The 15377-nt window shown below is 43.3% G+C and overlaps 1 protein-coding gene across 12 annotated transcripts in view; it reads right to left on the reverse strand.

Moving 5' to 3' along the window:
• Positions 1–15377, reverse strand: part of htr2cl1 (5-hydroxytryptamine (serotonin) receptor 2C, G protein-coupled-like 1) — a 42995-nt gene that overhangs the window by 3479 nt on the left and 24139 nt on the right. For 7 of the 12 annotated variants that reach the window (XM_077499221.1, XM_077499217.1, XM_077499212.1 and 4 more), the window contains 4 exons: positions 7032–7167; positions 2545–3240; positions 2245–2445; positions 201–488 (listed from right to left, as the gene is read on the reverse strand). In XM_077499221.1, coding sequence (XP_077355347.1) covers positions 201–488; positions 2245–2445; positions 2545–2953 — 898 coding nt within the window. In that variant the 5' untranslated portion in view covers positions 2954–3240; positions 7032–7167. Of the gene's footprint in view, positions 1–200; positions 489–2244; positions 2446–2544; positions 3241–6573; positions 6952–7031; positions 7237–15377 lie in introns of those variants that run through there. The other 5 variants (XM_077499213.1, XM_077499220.1, XM_077499222.1 and 2 more) reach the window with 3 other exon arrangements.

The following is a 15377-nucleotide window of genomic DNA, read 5'->3' on the forward strand; positions in this document are numbered from 1 at the left end:
GTCTTGTCTCGTTTTACCCTTTTTGGACTTTGTTTTTTCAGTTCTTAGTTTGTAGCTCATTTTTGCCTCCTCGTTTTTGTTTATTAAACATTTTTTATGACCTCATTGTTTGCCTCCTCGCCCTGCTTCACTGCATTGGGGTCCACCACTACACCTCAATTGTGACACTCAGATGTCATCAATAGAATTTTTTTTTATACCTGGTGGGTCTGGTGGAGGGTGCGCGTGGATCTGCGAGGCGGCGGTCACGGCGGGGGTCTGCAAAGGCTGCTGGGAGGAAGTTTTGGCATCACACAGGAAGACGGTGGCCTGCCTCTGCAGCACTTGGATGGTGAGGCCGTACGTCACCACCATGATGACCAGCGGGATGAAGAAGGCCACGAAGGAGCCGATCAGTATGAAGTGCTTCTCGTTGAGCACGCAGCTGCCGTCGACGAACACCTCGTTCTTGTTGCGGAGGCCGATCACCGGGATGGGCATGGAAACACCTGCGAAATACAAAAAAAAAAAAAAAAAAAAAAAGCCTTGTCAGCTCACGGCCCTCGTCAAGCTTTACGTTTGAAAGATATGGAGAAGATTGTTTTGGCCCTCGTCAAGCTTTACGTTTGAAAGATATGGAGAAGATTGTTTTGGTTCAACTCCCAAATACAAGTCAAAAGTTTCTCACACAGCTTGAATCCCTGTACACGCACGCAGGAGCCTCCCAAGCTGAAGGAGATGCTTAAAATGTTGCTTCGTCGAGGCTTGCTCGTCTTCTTAATGAGACACTGTGAGATGTTTTGGTTCACTTCGGCTGGTTTTGAACACCATTTGTAGTCTGGAGTGCCCGGCGGACATTAAAAGTGCACTTTCGGGCTCGTTGTTACGCTTTCTCTCGTTAGTGTGGAATTTATGCCTCACCTGAAACGGCTAAATTGAAAGTTTTTTTTTTTCTTCCTGAACGTAAACGTTAAGAAAAACAGCCATATGAATTATGGATTGATTTAACTACACTGAGCTCCTCACTACAAAAAAAAAACATTTGCAGAAGTTAGATGTCACAGGCGGAATGGAATACCTGCGGTTCTATCAGACCTACGCAGTATGTAAAAGAAGGAAGATAAAGTACACAATTTGCAAATTGAGAGAGAGAGAGGGGTAGAGAGAGAGAGGTTGAGTGATAGAGAGCGAGCAAGAGAGAGAGAGAGAGAGAGCGGGATTGAGAGAGAGAGAGGTAGAGAGAGAGAGCGCAAAGGCCACTTTGTATATAGAGAGTGAATGGTTGACAGGGTTGTTCCATGCCAAGTCACCCAGTGGGTTTAACCAAGCATATTTTGGTTTCAATGATACTTGGTGTACTTGTTGATAGTGACAGAACATCACTAAATCTTAAATTTTAGTTCAATCGGTGCAGGGGTTCGGAAACTACGGCCCGCCGAATTTTGACATTTGGCAATCTTCACAAACAGGTCTTGTTGGAACGGGAATTCAGCAAGATTTCCGAATCAATCATTTCGAAGATTGGTGCAAATTTGAAATCCATGTTGAATTCCCTTTCCAACAATGGAGGTAGGCGCTCATTCCCCTTTTTGCCAAAAATGTCAAAATTGTCTGGCCGTAGCTCAGATTGAACTAAAATTTGAGATTTGGTGTTGCGGCATGATGATCAACAAGTACACCAAATTTCATTAAATCATTTGCACCCAATAACGTGTAAATACGTTTTTTTTTTAAATGTAAGTGTCCCAAAGACGTATTTATGTTTTTGTTTTTTTTGTTTTTATGCTAGAGCATACATAAGGCTTTGATGCCGCCTCTCAACTGCAAAGAACGATTGCAAAAATGGTAGTTATTACACAAGCGGCCAGCAGGTGGCAGCGGAGCAAAAGAGATCAACCAGGGCCATGTAGAAAAAAAAGCTGAATTACTAGGAATTTTAAATAGATTTGTGAAAACTGATGAAACTTAGCGCTCTTCTAATGCTAATTGCTGCAACACGGAAACAGATAGAAACATACTTTTTTTTCCTGATAAAAGAAGAGACTTTAATCTTTCTTTTGATAGATTCCATGCTTTTATAGCCATAGAACACAATATTCTGTGGGCCTTGCAAAATCAGTCAAAATTCAGTAAAACTAACGGGAGCGAACGGGATTGCGAAATGTGAAAATGGCTAGGAGTGAATGAGTTAAAATCAACTTGGTTAAACCCACTGAGTGATTTGGCATGGAGCAACCCGGAAAGGAATAACCAATATATTGATACCTATGGATATGGTCCAGACGGCAGCAATCTTCATCATGGCTTTGGTTCTGGAGTTGAAGCGGCTGTGTTCGATCGGGTTGCGGATGGCTACGTAGCGGTCCAGTGAGATGGCACATAGGTGCATGATGGAGGCCGTGGAGAACAGCACGTCCAGGTAGATCCAGATGGGACACAAGGTGATGGGCAGGGGCCAGGAGTAATCTGCTTGGACAATACAACAAAAAGCAACAGGAAGTGAGGCACGCCATTTCCTCGTCAGAGTGGCTGCCGAATGCACGTGTTCCGATTGGCGAGACTCACCGTACAGGATGTTGATGAGGGAGATGGGCATGACCAGGATGCCCACCAGCATGTCGGCCACCGCCAGTGACCTCAGGAAAAAATTGGTGGCGTTTTGGAGCTTCTTCTCCAGCGACACGGCCAGGATGACCAGGATATTTCCGCCGACAGTCAGCGCGATGATGACCAGGATGAGCAGCGCCGGCCAGTTCTTCTTGCTCATGGCCGAGCCGACGACCCCCTCCCGCGTCAAGTTGACCGCGCTCATGGCCGCCGCGATGCCGCCGCCGGCGCCGCTACCCTCCGCCAGGCTCTGGTTGAGCTCCGGCGAGCCGTTTCCCGGCCAGGACGTCCAGCCCGGGACCACCGAGGAGGTGGCGGCGGTGGTTGTTCCGAAGTCGCTGAGGGGAGCCGTCGCCAGGCTGCCCATCCCCGAGGAGAGAGCCTTAACCCGTTGGAGGTCGCAGAGGCATCAAGGGAGATTTACTTGACCAGTTTGGATGGGATTCTCACAACAAAGACAGGCGGGGAAATGCTATTTCTCATTTCAAGTTCAGGTTCAGGGTTTAACTCCCATGCCAAAATGTCCCAGCGAGGAAACCACAGCTCCAGAGTCCTCCGTCTGGATCTTAAAAGTAGACAAGTGGTGATCATGGCATTATGTTTCCATGCTTGGAAGACGCTTGCGGGGATATCCTTTTTCAGGCATGGACGGATCTGAGGAAAGGATGAATAAAATGCCATTAAAGTCTATAATGCCGCCTGGATTTTATTCCCCATTTAATCAATCTTTTCTCATTGAAGTCTCACCATCTCGTCCCCTTTCTTCTCTTTTAGGAGTAAACGTGAACTCCTTATATGTCTTTAACTGGAAATGTTCACATTAACTGAGAAGTAAGTCATGTCTATCTACTCCCTCCCGCACTCCTCTCTCCATTTCATGTTACTGCGCAGATGGTTTATCCCGTTTCCTCTCTGACCTTTTATCCGCGGCCAGGCTGCGGAGGAGGAAGGTAAACCACACCCCTCTCCGTCTCGCCGCCAACACCTCCTGTGCCATCTGGGGCACCCGAAGGTGATTTCAGAGCTCTGCAAAGACTATAATCCCTGGAGCATATTCTCAGTATGCCATGGAGCTTTCTGCCGGGAGAACACCCTAGACAGATGGTTGCAGATAAAAAGTATGGAAGACATGGCGGAAGGCGGACAGAATGGTATGTTTCACAAAATATTGAGGGGATCAAGTTGCTGTCGTTGGCAAGATAGTCCACGTTCTTGTTGCCCATTTAAGGACATGAGACATGCAGGGTCCAAAGTGTGGAGAGCCACGATTGTTTGTCAACATGAGCAAGTTCAACCAGCTTCCTGATTCAAGTACAAAAAACCCCAAAGAAGAATCATTTTTGGGCTTATTTAACTGGTTCCAGTTCAGGATTTTAATGGTAATTGTACTTCCTTTAATGTTATTCGGACCTTAAGGATTATTTTGTTTTTAACCTTTATTTATCCCGGTACGGCAATTGAGAACAGAATCTTATTTGCAATGCAGAGCTGGACAAACAGGAAGACAACCGAGGAAGACAAAAGAAAATAAAAAGTAAATACAAATAGAAAGACACACTTATCAGTGATAGACGCATCGCAGCACACGATGAATGAAAGACTCAAAACAGGCTCAATACTGCTGCAGTGTACGGCCGCCCTCATTAACTTTTGAAATGATGACATTGGGATGAATGAGGTGAGTTTTATTGTTTGCTCGGGGTGTTTCAGTCTTCTGGGGCAGAAAATTGAAAAGAAAATCGACCATAAGCGGTTCGTACTTTGGGAAGACGAGGTTAATGAAACTGTGAGAACAGAGAGTGTATGAATGGAGAGTAGTGAGTGAAGATGGGATGGATTCTTCAATGAGTGTTTTATAGATAAACAGGGATCAGTACATTTGTATGCATGAGTGAAGAGAGGGCTATTCTGGGACTCCAGCTCACAGCAGTGACTGTTAACAGTTACAAAGCCTAGTTTAAGCAAGATTTTGAAGATGATCTATACAGTAGATCTCTTTCATCTACGTTTGGGAGGACAGTCATTTAAACAAAAAATAGTTCAGCATAATGTGTTAAGGACGATCTGTCCTCCGGTAAAGAAAGCTTCATTTGGTCTGACTTTAGAGAAGTGTTGACACAACATATGTCGACTGCCAAACAAGATTCCGAGCTATTTGTCGCAAACCCTTGAACCGCAGATACATCAAGAGACAGAATATTGCTGGGGTGCCCCATCTGTGGGATGTTTCTGATGGTGATCATACATTGAGTTTTGCTTGTTCAGTGTTAATAAACTAGAAAGATCATTTTGAATGTCTGGGCAGTTTGAAGGGAGGAGCTAGAAGTAAAAATAGTTGCGTCATCATTGTGTCGTAGTTCTCGAGATCGGTCTTGGTCTTGAGACCCCTATATAAGTGTCTCTGTCTCAACCACAGGGGTGTGTCCAAACCTTTTCTTCCGAGGGTCACATACAGAAAAATAGAAAGATGCAAAAGGCGCTTTGATTTTTTTTTTTTTAAACCTTAACTTATTTATTAAAAAATTGATGAAGCAATTATAAATTGTTGATATAATGTAGTTATTTTTGAAAAACTGCTACTGCTAAAGGGCATAAGGCAAATAGTTCAAGATTCATTTTTTTATGTTTTGGGGTGATCCCTGTGTGCCACTATGATTGATCCGCTTCTACACTGAGCAGCAGCTGAATCCCAAGTTCATCATTCTGAACCACAACAAGAGCAAACTGTAGTTGACCTACTCACCACACTTAAAGAACCATTAATGTGATTTTTGTCCATAAATTGGACCTTGACACTAAGCAGCAAGTGAGTGACAATTTTCGGTTTTGAAATGCAATGATCTTGAGCTCCACAGTGTTACAAACAGAAATTCAGTTACTATTTTAGCTGTAAATTTGTGTGTGTTTTCATAGCGAGAAAAGTTAAACCCACCCTCTTTTTTTAAATAGCATTGTGGTCATGTCAAACATTATTTTTAGTATATGATGTGGGCCGCCTAAAATATGTATGGTGGACCGCAAATGGCCCCCGGGCTGTAGTTTGGACACCACTGTTTTACCAGATCCACAAAAATAGCAGTATAGTATTCTCTGTTCTCCATGCCGCATACATAATATCATTTGGCACCGTTAGCGTGGCAGAGCCAGCTGTGCCCTGAGCCAAATAGCCTGAGCGCAGAGGGTTAATGGCATCTCAGATCTCTCAATGTTCTGTCAGCTCGTGGCTGATGATTTCTTTTAATAACTTCGGGAATGCGGGGAAGAATGCAGAAGTTCACAAGTAACTGCCCTACGTTCCTGTTTGGAGTCAATGAGCCGACACGTGTCTGCTTGTTATTGTTCCTCATACCTATGCGCACTGAAAGACAGTTTTATCTCCTCTATCATTTGGTGTTGCATGAAGCACACATGCGACTTGAAATGGCTCAAATAGACGACGTGAATGTCTGGAATCAAATACAGTCAATTCCCTCATATTTGCTGTTTTTGAGCTCATGCCAATGCCAACACATTAAAATACAAAAATACTGCTTTGGGACCATCTTGTGGTGTCACTGTTCCAAGGAACTGTGCTAAAGGGATTTTCGCTATTGGCTAGAGGGCTTGATCCCGTTCCGCCGCCAATGTTGGGCATTCACCATATTGTTGTGCTTTGCTTCCTCAGAGACAATGAGGAACAATCACTGAGCTCGAGAAATGATTTATCCAGTGCAGAAATTCAGCAGTAAGTGCCATCTACTATTGAATTCCAAAGATCACAAAGTGCCTTTTGGCATGTGAACCAGTACTTCCTGGTGCGCCAAACCGCTGATTTCAATGAGTTCCGATGAAGCCGGCCGGAGAGTCGCGAAGCTTGTGTTTACACACACAATATGGCACAGTGTGAGGTTGCGTGGGCGTTTCCGCATGAAGTGCATGTCTGCGAATCGGAATCCGAAGGGAGAAAAAAAAAACAAAACAAAAAACTGGCAATAAGAAGAAACGTGCCTCAGCGAACCGCTTAGCTCTTTGTATCAAAGTGTGACTGAAGGATGCATGGACACATCTGCCACATCGCACTCTCAAGTTGGCGTCAAGTGTCTCTGCAAGGACACAGAGATGATAAAACATACAGTTGCTTTTTGTTTGTCCAAAACTTTTCTGCTCTACTGAAATAAAAAAGGGAACACGACTCAGCAGCTGCATCTTGTGGGGCTGCGTGAAATCCTCCCATGTGATCACAATTTCAATAACGAAGCTAGCAAAGCCTAATATGTTTTTATTGCCTTGCACTTGTTTCAATCATCTCGATTGTATCGTTATCTTTTGATTACAGTTTGTGCTTACTTGATTACATTTCCTTGTGGGCATGTACAACGAATTCACGCAAGTCACACAACTCAGGCTTAGCTATCATGACACGCTAAGAATATGAAAACAAAGAAGTTGATAGGATGGCTTCTCACCTCGCGAGGGGCAGCTGCTATTACTGAGCCTTCCCGTCGTCGTCCGGCTCTTCCTGACACGCTCCCGCCTGGTCGCCGCCTTCGTCATCTGTCAGTCCACACCTCCGGCGCGGCGGGATCACGAGTGTCCCTGTGCCTGCAGGGACACGAGGCCTTTTTCTTATTTGAGCCAGCGGCGCTGTTCCGACTTTGAAGCCATGCGAACCTTTAACGTAAACGGCCTCGAGTTTAGTGGCATGTAACAGCATGTAAGCTAGAATGTCTCCCCCGCCATAAACAGGGGTTCGCTGTAAATGCTAACAAGCGCCTCTGACAGCAGCGTCGGATCATGTTGGGTCAAAGGGCTCCTTTTCATCGGCACTAAGCCAGGCGGCCACCTAATGGATCGCACAGATGGAATGCCATTACATCGCCGCGGATTGTGCGCGCTCCTTTGAAATGTATTCCATCCGGAACTCTGTGACAACAGGTTAGCCTTTGTGTCCAGACGCGACACCAAAATGAATTTCGATTAGAAACGCACTCGGGAGCTTACAAAGCCAGCTGCGCTGACGATATGACAAAAGATGTGAAAAACATGACGTGAGACGGACATGATGCAAGATGACACGACGAAGGTGATGTGAAGGACAAATGGTTAGCATTCAGTGAGTTAAAAGGGAAGTAAAATATTTTCTCAACTTAGCTTATGAACGTCACATGATTGGTCGTTACCTGAGCCCTTGAGGTCATTTTCAGTCGACAGCAAGTGGCAAAACGGCCGGCCACTGAGATTGATTAAAATCTGGTGGATCTTTCGGCTTAATTCATATTCCACAAATGCAATATTTATCAGAATGCTGTGTTTAGACTAGCGTGGGCACAGATGACATTAATGTAAAGAAATTCTTTAGGTTGACTGCCCCTTTAAAGATAATTGGGTAATTCCCTCAGAGCTTTTCACTTCATTCAGGTTCAGTGAAGACAGACTGACATTTGCGAAGCCCAAAGGAAATTAAAACTATCTTGTTTAAAAAAAATAATTAAATAACTCTAATATTGAACACGCATTATTCAGTGAGGAGACAGAGCAAACAAGATGTTAAGGGAAAGATGACAAAATCACTGTAGGATGACGCACAACCATCCAGTTACACAACCTTTTGTGCGGCAACAAGTCCTTGACAACACTGTGTGTGTGCGTGTTTGAGTGTATATTTAAAAAAAAAGGTGACATGCTCTTGAAATAGTATTTTTGGTTTGGAAAGGCTGTAGGGGCGTTTGTGGTGAGGCAACACGAACAAGCTCAAAGAAAGGCAGACGTGCGCGCACCGACGACCTTCAGGCTGTCCGCCATTTCTCCTCCCACTCACGCCCAAGCCATTAATGACGTTGCGTGTTGATTTTCATGTGCATGTGCTATTAAAGGCAATTGTTGGGACTCTTCGATACATGTTACCGCAATGTTTCTCAGCAGTCCTTAGAATGGAAAAGATACGAAGTCACAGCACATCCATCGCAAGAGCCATAAAAATTTCCGACTCGGCTTGGAGGACGAGAAGCAATAGTGACAGTTAAAAAGAAGAAAAAAAACAAAGAAAGAACGGGACACATCTGTTGTCGGGAAGGTTGTCAAGGTGCTCTTTGCCCTTGAGTGGGCAGCATCGCACTCCCAGCATCCATCTATCCATCCTCCACTTGGCCATTCAAAGTGGAGGAGAGCAGACACTTTATACATTTCAGTGGTGTTTCTTCTTCCCAGCGCCAAAACAATTTTTGTCCTGCATGTAACACCTAGCAAACATGGATGAACTCACCTATGGCTAGGGGTGGGTGATATGGTAAAAATGTCATATCACAATTCTTTAAAAATAAATTCACGATCTCGATTTTATCACAATTTTTTTATTTATTTTATTTTACATATTTTCAGACTAATCTTCACATTTCTGAACATTTTTGTACATTTTAAAACATTTACAATGTATATAAAACCCTAAAAGAAAAAAAAACAGACATCTTAAGCCAACTAAGCTTTCTTAACAGGTTTCAATTGAAATAGTGCAATTATAGCAGCTGTGGTCGATATTCTCCCAGACTACAGGAGGCAGTAAAGAGTGCCAACAGTGTATGAACAGCGCTATAGTTAAAGTTCTGAACGATCTAATATCGTCATACCGCCCACCCCAACCTATGGGCTATTTATTTCAGCCAAGAAAAAATATGGAAGTTTGGCTTCCATGTAAGGAAATCCTTAGCATGCTTTTAGCTTATCAAGCAGCTATCGAGGCAAGCACGGTGCTAACAACACCACATCAGCTAACTAGCAACAAGTTTTGGCTGGCTGGCTAGTGCGGCTAATTATGTTACAGTCGCTTGGAAGTGAGTAAGCCCCCTTGGAAGCAAATAAATTGCACTTATGCGTCTCATGAAGGGATGACAAGACGTAATATAGATGGAATTCAGAGAAGTCAGTTGCTAAGCTAAACGGCTGTGTGATAGAAATGAATTACTGTACGTTATGGTGTACGTCAGCTGCGAGGTGTAGCATAAGGTTAAAAGTGTATTGATATCGACATTTCTATGGAAGAAAAATCCAGTCAGGTTCGCCAGCGTCCAGTCTTTTATCAGCTTAAACTGAGAGTTCAAAGTCAATGGCGGCAATGTTGAAATATGTAGCAGCATTCATATTCAAACAGGCACGCCAAGCTTTGTCATCTTGACGACTGATGGATGGTGCGACAAGGTCAACAAAATGCACATTAAGAGAAGACACTAGTCATCAAAAAAAAAAACATAAGAAAAAAAAAAAGAAGGATTTAAGCTTTGAACTTTCCTTGGCACATGCCTTCTTGCATCTCACCAATTGTGCTTTTCAAATGTAAACCAGACGGATGATTGTTCGCCTTTTCCGGCCGCCATCCCGAGCCAAGAAAACGTCAGCGGATGGAGCAGACGAAAATGCCGAAGGTGACCCTGGCGCCCAACACGTTTGCATCATCAGTCACGCGGGAACTTTATGGCAATAAAGCCATTTCAGTGCTTTTATTGAGGCGTCCATTAGTGGTGATGAGCGTCATCCGGCCCACTGCCCCACCACCAAATGTCACCACCATCATTTGCACGCCTCAGCTTTGCCATCCAATAGCAGGCAGCCTATCGAACACTGTCGCAACCCTCAAGCCTAATGTGAGAAAAATTGCAATACCAATTTTTTTCAAATGGATATCAGTATGAGTACTGTATTCAACTATAGTCATCAATACCGATACCAAGCACTTACACCACTAGTACTTTTGACAAATAAAATTTCCCCAAAACACAATTAATGACAAATCACTTTAAATAAAGAAAAACCTACAGCATATAACCCAATATAGTATTTTACTTTAAAGCTGCATGGAATTAATGGTTTCACATTACTCATCATAAAATGGCCACAAGAAGAGACGTAAAAACAAGAACTGGCACGATGCGATACCTGGTATTGGTACTCGCCCATCCCATCTTGCAATTCTGATCAAAATGTCTTTTATCATCATCAAATATTGTTCACCAACACAAAACGCAAATTGCATTGAACGGGACACACACAAGGTGAAAGCTCTGAAAGCCAAACAAAAATCAAATCAAATGGAGCCAACAAAGCCTTGAGGTGCCTGAAGGACGAGTGCCCGAGCGAGGACGGATGGGTCAAGGCGGGCATAATAGGCGGGCAGAATTCCTGGTGATTGTCATTGCTGCTGTTGTTATTGTTGTCGTCTGTCAAGAGCGCTGGGGTCTGCTAGGCGGCCTTTAGCATGACGCTAGGCTAGAATGTGAAAAAATAGAAAATCTCACTGAGCACATGACAAGTCCAGTTTAGGAAGTCTTTTTTTTTTTTTCAGATCTGGAAGGGATGCTGTTGCAAAGATTAGAGAGTAAAAGAAGCTAAAGTTCAACCAACTGCGCCGCCAGCGATGCTCCAATTGTTCCAGAAATGAACAGACTTGCTACCTCCATCACGGAACTTTAAAAAATAAATAAATACACGTGTAACAAAATCACATGTAGCAATATTGGCGAATCCTCATTGTTGTCATCTCCCTCCCAACCTTCCATTAGCATCTGAATATATTGTTCCAGACACAATTTGGCTGTTAGCATGTTAGCATTAAGCCAGTGAACTGTGATTATGTGAAATGGTGTGATTTGAATGGACATTTTTATTTATTTTTTTTGTAAAATACAATGTTGAATTCTCTTTTGTTTGACGTATCAGTTTGATACTAAACTTCAACTGGGAGTGATAAACAGCTTGAAGCATGCATGCTTTGCTACTTTTTGGGGAAATGTGTGAGCGACAGTGAGAAGAGGTAATGGTTGACTCCAAGCGCACGAGAGGCTGTTTGACCTTCACACTTTTTGAGAGGGAGGACGTAGAAGGATGGAAGCGGGAGGATGTACAAGATGGAAAGCTCCACCAGACTCGCCCGGAGGCCAAAGGAGGCTAATTAACATGAGAGACACGACCTCTCTTCTCCTCTTGCCTCACTGACGACATGCACGTCTGCATGTGCGCGTGTTGTGAATCAATACGAGAGTCATCGCACGGCGCCGCGACATCACGTCTCTCGTGACGAGAGCATCAGTGAGCGAGTAGTAGTCGCAAAGACTCGTACGCGGGTGGACGGGATGGATCATATCCATGTTACAAGCACATTCAAGACGCTAAATAGCAACTTTTTCAACCCTTCGGTGATTTGAAAGCATCAACTGAATTTAATTCCTGCCTTTAAAAAAACAACACCTTTTGAACAACAGTAGCCGGTTGTGTGAAGACAAATAAAAAGGTGAGATTACAACCACATCTGCTGGCAGCATTCTGGTGAGACGTCACACTATATTATATTACTCTACATGTAAAAATGGTGCGGACGCGTGATTTCACAGATTGGACCAATAAAACTGTCCCCGAATCTCCGCACACTTTTCACCGCTTTCCGAGCATGGACACTGGAATTAGAAATTTAATAATTCCGACACCACTATTTTTTTGCTTTTCCTTAAAATGAATCTCAGTCCCAAACATCAGTTATCAGTCTCGAATTAATTCCTCATTTGCGTGGCACGAGCGGCACAAACATCAAAAATCTGACAAAGCGGGAGTTCAGGAAAAGGCCGTGATGCAATATGGACCACTAAGGCACAAAATCCGTAAAACCTGCTGGATTACTTCATCAATAGCGAGCCGGACATGAAAGGAAAAGGACGCGCAGACGGTCCGAGCACACAAATTGTGTCTTGCATGTGACACAGAACATTTGTGCTCACAGGATTACGAGCACATCCGTTAATTGGTGCTTACGTCGAAGGAAGATTGATTGTCGGCTCAAGATTCACAGCTGACTCCACTAAACAGTACAAAGAGCAAAAAAAAATAAAAAAAAAAAATAAAAAAAAAAAAATAAAAAAAATAAAAAGAGGGACTGTTGCCATGGTGAATGTGCAGTAAAGCAAAGAAACGGGAAGGAAAAAAAAAAAGCTTATTTGTGCATGCGGCAATCTTCTGGAGTGCTCGTGTCTCATGGAGTGGACATCAAGCTACATTTTTCGGTTCACATTTCTTACGACAAACGAAAAGAAAAGATGCGGAAAGTGGCATCTCGGCCGTGTGCAGCACACACACGCACACACGCGCCGGCTTGGCACACTGCTTCCATGTCTCATTGTTATTCCTCACTCTGCTTGCTGATTGTTATTCGGCGCTCTCCACTGTTGCTGCAAGCATTCCAAACCCTCCACCCGCGCCTCATTGTCTTTATCTCCCACCGACTCCATTATTTCGCCATTAAAATTCAGGATGACCCGTGTAATTGCCTCCTCGAGAGGGAGAAAAACAGAAGATTGATGAAAAAAACCGCACACGCTGCTGCATTTCGTGTGTGATTGAGCACGTCTGCGTGCTCAAAGCCAATGATAGCGTCTGTCACATTTTGACCACCGGCAGCAAACACTCCAACGCAGAAAACTGTGAGGACGTGGAACGGAGCCCGGTGGAGAGCCGATAAAAGCACAGGTGCGGAATGAAAGAAAAGTGAGAATAAAAGAGAAAGTGAGAAGAGGTTCTCCGCAGTGCTGCTGCAGTAAAAGTCAACATGCAACAATAAGCACAAAGCTGCTTGAAAAGATTCCAGCACATTTTCAGAGCCTTAAGCTGGATGAGACAACAAAGACTTTGGAACCTCTGGGGGAAAAAAATGAAAACTGAATTTGTTTTTTTTGCTTGACGTGTCATAAGGTTTTGTTTACTTGATTTCTATTCAGGATGAAGTTACTTTGCAATAGACGTTACTGTTTTTGCGGAAACGACTTTCTGCAGGCTTCTGCGTGTAGCGCCACCTGGTGCTTTGGCATGAATTTGACACCTATTATATGGAAAGTGGGGATAAAAATCACACGTGAATTGCACCTCATCAAATCCTGATTTTCTGTTTCCCCCCCTTCAGGTGACTGCACCTCATTCCGTCTTAGTAACAGTCGATGTTCTTTCCTGACTGACCATTTACACAATAAGACGTCTCCTCCTCCTCATTAGTATGGAGGACCAAAACGGCCAAAATTCCAAATAAATAAATGACTAAATAAATAAATAAATAAATGACTAAAAGTGAAAATAAAAATGAATATAAAAAAATATAAAATTTTAAAATTATATCTAAAAATAAATAAATAAATGGAAATAAATCCGTTTTCATTGTCACTTGTAGTTATTTATTTAGTCATTTATTCATTCATGTATTTATTTATTTATTTATTTATTTATTTAGTAATTTATTTATTTATGTATTTATTTATTTAGTCATTTATTTATTTATGTATTTATTTATTTAGTCATTTATTTATATGGTCATTTATTTATCTTTTTATTTAGTCATTTATTTATTTAGTCATTTATTTAGTCCTTTATTTATTTTGAATTTTGGGCCATACTGACAAGTTGAAATGTTATTCAAATGAGGGGGCGGTCCTAAGTGTGTCTTGGGTTGGACTCAGCCGTTGCAAACTGACTGTCATCGGTCGAGTGAGCAGCTCGACAAACAAGAAAGTCTTGCCGGCTTGCAATGGAGAGCTTAAGCAATATACGACGATCGTTTCCACTGTCACCTCAACTTGCGACTTGAGTTGCTAGACAACAAGTGAGAGCAGACAGTGGACAAGATTTAGTGAACTTGCATTCCGGAGCTCGGCAGTCAGATCAAACGTGAGATATTTGTTTCAAGGCCTGCTGAGGCAGACAACTCGCTGAAAATGATCTGCTGCGTGAACGGTCTCCAATGACTTTATGCTCAGCAGATCGTTGCCGTATGCGGCAGGCAGCCTATATTTTATCTTATCGGGATGGTTTCAGCACACTGGAAACTTCTCACATCCTGACAACAAGCGCCAACTGCTAAAACACCCGCTGGCGTTGGCCGAGAGACACTTTGCCAGAGTACAGACTCGGGACTAATGAGGATGATGACCCAAAGTGGAAGGTTTTGGTGCCTAACCACTCTGTGTTTGTTGCACCTTTCAAATATCGACTCAAAAAAGAAAAAGACACACTTTGCATTCTCTCTGTTAAGTTTTACAGTAGCCCATTTTGGCGCAAACAAGTTGGGCCTGACTCGATAGCGCCCTCTCCTGTGTGATATTACACCATGCCGCCAGAATGATCAACTTCTACGCCATTGACAAAAGCATTACCAACGACAAATGAACCAAAACTTTTCCTGCGGGTGCGAGGGAGCCAGGCAGAGATGAAAGGACGATGCGAGAAGACGAGATGGCGCGTGAAGTCCCAAAATGACACAAACAGCAATTAGGGCGAATGTGATCACAGGCTGGATGCGGCCGCAGGTTACCGACAGAGAAAATGACACCGTCACAATTGTTTGACGGGGGATCTTCAAAGGCGGCGGCGGCGGCTTAAGAAAGGCAAGGTGCGGGGGAAAAAAAAAAAAAAGCCGGTGGTTATCAATTTGCCTGCCGCCTCAGATGTGCGAGCTGATTTCAAAAACACTTTTGGCCATTTTTGACAAGCATGTGACGCACGCTTTCTATTTGGGCTATTGTTACGGAACTGCAGGCGTTTCAGCTTGAAAATGAAAAATGGCTGCAATGAAGTGGGGTTGATGATGGGGAGGGGTTTTCCTAATTGAGTTCAGCTGGACACGCGTTTCAAACAACATCAACAGATTCATCTACTCACCCTCGTTTCGTTTCGTCAAAGATGATTTTAATTCTTTCTTGTTTGCCATCAGTACGTGTGATGAGTATCAATGGTCATGAAAAAGCGTGTCACAACCTTTTAACGTCGTCTAAGTTACATCTTTACAAAAGAAA

The sequence above is a fragment of the Festucalex cinctus genome, chromosome 16, assembly GCF_051991245.1.
Source record: "Festucalex cinctus isolate MCC-2025b chromosome 16, RoL_Fcin_1.0, whole genome shotgun sequence".
Classification (NCBI taxonomy): domain Eukaryota; kingdom Metazoa; phylum Chordata; class Actinopteri; order Syngnathiformes; family Syngnathidae; genus Festucalex; species Festucalex cinctus.